This window comes from Oryza brachyantha, chromosome 1, assembly GCF_000231095.2.
Source record: "Oryza brachyantha chromosome 1, ObraRS2, whole genome shotgun sequence".
In the NCBI taxonomy this organism is placed as follows: domain Eukaryota; kingdom Viridiplantae; phylum Streptophyta; class Magnoliopsida; order Poales; family Poaceae; genus Oryza; species Oryza brachyantha.
Genome location: NC_023163.2, coordinates 30700119 through 30707686, shown reverse-complemented (window position 1 = coordinate 30707686; position 7568 = coordinate 30700119). Strand labels below are relative to the sequence as shown.

The 7568-nt window shown below is 38.9% G+C and overlaps 1 protein-coding gene across 1 annotated transcript; it reads left to right on the top strand.

The window, feature by feature from the left end:
• Positions 1-5896: 5896 nt before the first annotated feature.
• On the top strand, positions 5897-7568 carry LOC102722065. Its single transcript, XM_006645151.3, has 4 exons — positions 5897-6065; positions 6487-6669; positions 6823-6990; positions 7342-7568. Exons 1-4 carry the CDS (start codon positions 6060-6062, stop codon positions 7396-7398), a joined length of 414 nt encoding a protein of 137 aa, XP_006645214.1. The 5' UTR covers positions 5897-6059; the 3' UTR covers positions 7399-7568.

Sequence of the window (7568 nt, the reverse complement as noted above, 5' to 3'; positions counted from 1 at the left end):
AAATTTTATTTTTTAGTCTTGTTTTTAGATCACTAAGAATATGTGTATAGAATTTGTATTCTCAAATTGTTTTTGGTGTAAATATATTGCTTGGTATTTTACATAAAACACTCAAATAATCACCTTGCCTTTGCATCGAAGAAGAAACAGCAACAACAATCCGGTTCAAGAAAGACTGGTCATAGACTGTTCGGTTTGACCTGTTTCACGGGTTACGCAGGGGTTTGCCCTGTGCCCGGCCGGCCTCTTAATTTCTCCATCTACAGGGATGCAAGCTTGGGTGGATGTTTCCGAACTTGATCGCGATTTGATATTCTAGGTGAAGACGCAGCTGACGACGAGTTATCGATCGAGAGTGGCGCACACAGCGGCAAGAGAACCCAACCCGGATTGTTCTTGTGGTTTTGGTTGGGCTGGCTTGATAGGCTGAACGGTGTTTAGCCCCAACATGAACAACCCTAGCGGAAATTGCTAAAAGGTTAGTCATGTTAGACTTGTACAACAACGACAATTACTCCCTCCGGTTTGATTATTAAAATTCATGTCGTTTTGAGAAAGGCAGGGTTTTTAAAACCAATCTTTAACTATATTTTTTATTAAACTAGTAAAATACTTTTGCATTGCAGTAGGGTCATATAATTTATGTTGGACTATAAGATGAAAAGAACGTATTTTTAATGAAACCACTTGATTTTTTTCTGGTTTTAAAAACGGTGGTTTTTACATGACATAAGGTGGGAAGAACGATGACTCTGCTTTTAAGTAGTCGAATATATATTTTATCAAAATATCTTTTAAGACTCATCTATGCATGTTTCCTTAGTATCTTCGAACTAAAAATTTTAAAAGTAATTAATAATTAAAGTTTTAAAACTTTGGGCATATTCTTGTCCATAAGATGACAATAACTATGGAACTGGAGAGAATAGTAATTAATTAATTAAATCCTATATTTTTTAGAGAAGGGATTAATAGGAGAGAAATGTCAACACTCGCTACAAAAGGCAATAAGCAATGCAGGGTACCAGCACTAAAAAATCAAAACACGGAGCTAAATTCGACATATTGAATAATTGGTAGAGCTCACTAATATACATGACCCTATCTAATAGAGCTTAAGATTATAAGCAACAACTGAAGAATATGGAATAGCTATACTTTTAAACTTCTAGTTTATTTTCTATATTGTACAATTATAAATTCTTATAATCTAAGTGTACTATTTGGAGAGGTTATGATATTTGAAGGTTTAATACCATAGTATATGGTGAAAGCCCATTATACCTCAATCCCTCTAGCCCATACCTTTTGGCCCAACCAATATGTTAATTGTTTTTAGTCTATAAGTCAAAATTTCTGTCTTTTTTTATCGCTAAATTCTTATATTTCTATTTATAAGTCAAAATTTAAATCTTAACTTTAAATTTAGAGTTGAATTAAGGGTTTTTAATAGTAGTTTATTTTTCAGTCTTTTTTGATGGCTAAGAACACGTATGTATTTTTTTTCATAAATTATTGTTTATTTATAAATATGTCGTTTGATTTTTTTTTACTTTTAATATACTAAAAGATAATCCTGATTATATAAACTGCAAGTCGCATGCCATGTGCGTGCTGGGCATGAATGGCGCCCGTGCCGGCGAGAAAGCCGACGGTGGCAACGGCGCTGGGGGCCTCGCGTGGAATTGGGCGGGGAGTTGGCCGCCGTTTTGCGCCAAGTGGGGGTTCTTTAGCCGGAGACGACGGCAAGAAATGTATGCGCGGTCGGCGAATGGGACATGGATTGGGGCCGAGCGATGTAAATGTAACCTATATATCTGCATTCCTGTGACAGTTTGTTGGCCTGACTTGCTAGAGTGCTCTGGTAGATGTGATTTTTCACTTTTGTTTATACTTATAAGTCAAAATTTAAAGTTTTAATCATAAATTTAAAGTTGATTTTGAGGTTTTTTTACTGAATTTTATTTTTTAGCCTTGTATTTAGACTGCTAAAAATACATATATAAAATTTTTATTCATAAATTATTTTATTTGTAAATATGTTGTTTGAATTTCTCTCACCAAATTATTGCTCACATTGTTTCACGTTTTGAAAGAAAAACCCAAACAACTTATTTGTAAATAAAAATACTTTACTTTTACATTTTTTATATATGTTTTCATAAGGATTCAAAAACCAAGCACGTGAAATAAACCATTATAAAAAAGTATAAAATCTACTCTAAAGTTGAGATTTAAAATTAAAATTTTAGCTTATAACCAACTGTAACCACAAAACAGTGGGAGCCTATATATTTCTCTTTTTGTTTGAGCGGGAGAATATGCACTAAAATCCTATTTTTGGCTGCGATACTGATCTCTCCATTACAGTGTCCATATAATCGTGTATCTGCATGGCGCATGCATGATGAATATCTATCAAACTCATGATTACTAAGGCTGTAAGGCAGACTGATCACTGATGAATGTTTGGCTTGCAAGTTGCAAGCGATGCTCACTGCTAGCCACAGTACTCAGTACTGTGCTGGAGTACCGTAGCTAGGATCAATTTGTGCCTCTGATTCTTTATGCAGTTATGTTACTGTTCGATAACCTGATCTCTCTGCCCTGCATCGTGGCCTCTACAAAGTGCAGATTAACCATTAGTTACAGGCTTACAGCTCCAGCTTTTGTTCAAACTTCAGAACCGAGAAAAACCAAAAACAAAAGCATGCGCAGGGATGCATCAGAGCAGTGGTCCCGGTGTCCCATGTGTATGCTCAGCTCTGCCATGGAATGGATACAACAAGAAAGTCAAATTGACCATTTCTATTACCTACACAAAGTAGGGTAGAATGAGAACCATCAGAATTCAGAAGATTAATTACTGTTAGCTACAGCTGCCTGCACCAGCTAGCTAGGCCACTGTCACTGTACCTAAGATTAGGAGGGCTACCTCTCAGAAAGAAAGAAAGCAAGAAAAAGATTAGTAGGGGCACATCAAAAGCCTAAACAGAGAGGCAGTAAACTTTTAATCAAAAGGAGGAGAAGACGTGTTAAAATTTGGAGAAAGATAAAGTGTTAAAAAAAAAGGGAGAGGAAGATAGCTTGTGGGCCGTGAAGTACAAAATTTTTGCCAGGTTCCTAAGCACCTATCTTTGTCAAAGTAGATTCCAAAAGGTTCTTAGCTGGCCCAACAAAAAGGCCCATGGAGGCATCCACATGTACATGGCCCGGACCATTGCTCCGTGTAACTTTAGATAGACAACTTTACATTAGTCTGTCTAAGAAAATATACTTTAGATTAGATTAGCAGTAAACTTAACCTTTCCTTTGCTTTACCGAGACTACCCTACCCAGAACTAATTCCTTTTGTGCGTGTGTGAGACAGAGAGAGAGTGAGTGAGAAGAATTAAATTTGTAGCTTGTTGTGCAGTATATATCATATCCCACCTTGATGAAACGTAGGTTCATGATACACGAACAATCGAGTGATTTGCAGGTAATACCAACTTGGCTAAAATAAAGTTGCTTTAACTGATTGTTGTAGTAATACATGCTGCCAAAGGGATGATTCATTGTGATCATGCATAATCATGAATCCCCTCCTATAATGATGTGTCTTTATATGTCATTGAGATTACAGCGGTTTCCTTATATCACTTGAAATTGGCTTTTCTGTTTCAGACCATTGTTTTAAATTTATCTACCATATTATGTCACTGCAGTCAATGGACCATTAGTTGACCATTAAAGTCATCAGAAAAAAGACGTGTTTTCACTTAAGGGAAAAAACTCAAATGTGACTGTCCAAATTTTATGTTATTTTAGGTGGTATCAACAACTCTATCAGTAACAAATTATTCTATATATATGCTATATTTTATACCGTTGCTATATGTTGTTGTATAGCATAATATATTACTGATAGAGCCGTTGACATAATATATGAGAAATAAAATTTTGACAATCACATATATTTTTTCTTAAAGGTTTTTGTGCCATTTTTCGATTGATGCAGGGAACCGATTAATTTCCAATAACATATAAAGAATTTTCTCCACCAAGAACATATGTATTGTACCAAAATACCTACGAAGTACCAGCACCATCATGTAAGTTTAGCACACCGTACCATCATAGTAGCACCATGGTGAACTGGCGAGAAGTGTGGCACACCGAATGACTTCCAAAAGGGCCATGGCACATCATCATACACAAAGAGTACAAGACCTCACTTACTGACTCGATCGTACGTGTACTCAACGACGATTATGCACACACACACACGCGTACGAGCTGACGAACTCGTAACTTGTTTCCGTAATCACAGGACTTTCTCTTCTTTTCCAGTCGAAATCACAGGTAAGAAAGTACTACTAGCACGCCAGATTACGCAAGGTTTTCGTCGTCACGGCCGGCCGTAACCAAGCCCGGGCCTCGCCGTAACCGGCGAGCTGGGCGGCCGGTGAAAAAAAAAAAACTGAAAAAGCGGGCAAAGCGTGCAGGGGAGGCCGGGAGGGCGAAGCGAACGAATGATTGTGATTTTGGCCATGGTTGCAAAGAAAAGCGGCCACCTTTCGCTGCTTTTCCGCCAAAACATGCGTGTCCTCGAGTCGCAGCCGCGGCAGGCGCTGCCGGCCGGGACGACCACCACGCACCCCCCCGCCCGGTCAGTGACAAAAGCACCGGACACGCACACTCATTGTTCACCACCACCATCATATGGCCCCAGGACTTGCCCCCAAAAGCCACCACCTTTGCTGCCACTCCCTCTCATCAGAGCTTGACAGACGGCCAGACAGAGAGATGTTAACGGAGTGGTGCTCTTTTTTAAATCGGTTTCATAAAAATGCTCTTTTTAAATGAAATTAGGGGATTGATCCGGCACAGTTTCAGGTGGAGGTTGATAGTTCACGTAGAGTCATGTTTAATTAAAAAAGACTCTAAAATTTAATTTTATTTATATAGATGGAAACATATTTAGATTCTATATACAACTGTTACCTAAACGATAATTGTATTTTATATAGAACTACACCGAATAATTTATACCATTTTAATCTAGATCCACCCATATCTAACGGTTAATATATTTTTTATTTTTCTTAGATTAATGTGGTAATTTTTAGCCTCCGAAAAAACACGATGTCTTCTTCTAAAAATGTTTCTACAATATAGAGAAATAGAATGACCCAAACGGAAAATGATGGATGATCTACATTTTTAATATGGAAAATAATTAAATATTTCCCCTCTGTTTCATATCGTAATATTTTCTAGTTTTATTTAGATTCAAACATTGATCTACGTATATAGTTTGTATATGTGTCTATGTTCATTAGCATTTGTATGAATTTACAGAAGACTATAAAGATTTTATATTATGAAACAGAGAGTATATGTTATAGACTTTATAAACAATTTAAAATAATTGGTCTAAGCACTGTTAATGTAGAAAGTTCTTAGAGACAAAGATCTATTTTTAGAAGCGAGACGTGAACAATTCATGGCGATAATCCAGTTGTTAAGCTTGCAAGAAATCGTATTTTAAAGAAATGCGGTGTAAATAATCTATTAGAATAAGCTGAAAATAAGAAGATAGCGCGAGTGAGCAGGATAGAAAGAACAGCATTATGACTGCACTGAGGACACTAAACTCGGAAAGCAAGGGGGGTAGGATAGGGGGTGCGTGGAGCGGAGAGGAGAGAGTGCATGAGGAGTGTGGAGCAGCAGTAGCAGCACTCAATTGCCTCGGTTCAGCAACAGCTGAACACACACTGCCTCGCTTGGCTGCTGCTTTGGGCGCTCGCTTTCTTGTGGGCTTTCTGCAAAGTTTCGGTACTTGTGTGCCCCCACATTCTCTCTTTACCCTCAAGCTTTTCCGCGTGGCTGGCTATGTATACATCCTTCCTTCCACCCAGCTCCTTGCTCATCTGCCGAGTGTTACTGCCCACTACAGCTTTGACTGGCCGTTGCTGCTGCTCATCTGTCTCCTCCAATAGTTGGGAGCCATCGTCTTCGTCTTGCTCGTCTCGTCTCGTCTTCTCGCAATCTCTGCTTCTGTGACTGCGAAAAATATGGAGGTGAGCCATCAGCCATGGCGATATGCATTGCATATTCGTTGCATTTCTCCACTTCAGTAACCTCTGTCCTCTTCTTTCTTTTACCATAATGTATTGCGTGTTTCAGTTCTTGTAGCCAAACTTGACCTGTGTGTTCTATCCTAGCTTTTCATCCCTTTGCCATGTGCACACTATGTAGTGCCTGTACTGCTCTTAATAGTAGAGGTAGAGACTTTCTAGCGAGAAAAGAACAGATGATGTTCTGCATCTTCATACTGTTCTGATCACCTGAAAGTTTTCCTTATCCAATGAGGTTGACTCAAAGATTCAGATGCTCATGCTCCCTTGTCAATGTCCCTGCTTGCTGCATATCTTTTCACACCAAACATGTAGAGTGACTTGCTCGTAGAGATAACAGTAAGATTGCTCCATTTTCTGACAGGCGCTAGATGACTGCAAGTGGCGCCAAATCCCGGCATTTGGCGACTGGAACCTGTGGGAGGAGATGCCAGTCACCCAATACTTCGAGCCAGCCACCTTCTTCTTCACAGCACAATCAGAGAAAGATGAGGAGGACCTCTTCAAGGTGCCTCAGTTCCCTACCAAGCCCTACAACTACAAGAAGGTCTGACAAAAACAAAACACATGGTTATCAGATCAGATTAGTTCAGTTTAGCTGTCATAGTGTCATGATGCACACTGAGTTCAGATTAATTTGCCATAGTGATGTGCTGCAAAGACAGACAAATAGACTGATGGTTTCTTGACCGAAATGCAGTGCGTTGTTCGAGTGAAAGGGGAGAAAGAAAATGCAAATGCAGTACGTGTGAGGAAGGGAGGAAGGAAGCAGCAGTATCTGAATGAGCAACAGAAGTGGAAGCCAAAGGCAGCAGTGGATGAGGACCTGTACAAGATCTCCCCAAAGCTAATCTGCAGGGTGAAGAAGGCAAGTATTAGTACACTGTAATTGTGTTTTGTTCCAAAATCAGTGCATCTTTGCTGGGCCCTTGTGTGACCAAGTAGCTTTTACTTTAGCTACCTTCTACTACTATCATGTGATTGACACAAACCTTTTTTGAGATAAGCCGAGCTTTTGCAATAAGCTTTTCTTATCCAAATATGCTAATGGCTCCACTTGTGCAATGACCTTTTGTTCAAAAAGTTTAAGTACTATTTGTTGCACTCTTGGAGCTTTATTCAGATTAAAGCTAGACTGTAAATTCAGAGAGATCAAGTTGAACTTGACTGCGATTCTTCCATCTTAAATTAATGGTAATATCTTTTCTTTGTGTTGCAGAAGAAGTTGCTCAGGAATTTGCTGGGAGGGTGCCTTGGCGTGAACTGCATCGCTTGAAGAAAAAATCAGTCTCAATAAAATTTCTCCAAAGGGTTTGGGTGTTAGAAAGAGATGTCTGTACATTGTTGTGTGCTAATATGGAAGTAATGGACACTGATTACTGCTTGCAAAAGATGACAATAATAGTTACGCCTTCCATTATACACCTCACTTTGCATATCTCGTTA

Bases quoted from the DNA above. Each gene is read 5' to 3' on its own strand.
- LOC102722065 (XM_006645151.3), top strand. The intron at 6,670-6,822 runs GTCTGACAAAAA...ACCGAAATGCAG, and splicing joins AGCCCTACAACTACAAGAAG to TGCGTTGTTCGAGTGAAAGG. The intron at 6,991-7,341 runs GCAAGTATTAGT...TTTGTGTTGCAG, and splicing joins TAATCTGCAGGGTGAAGAAG to AAGAAGTTGCTCAGGAATTT.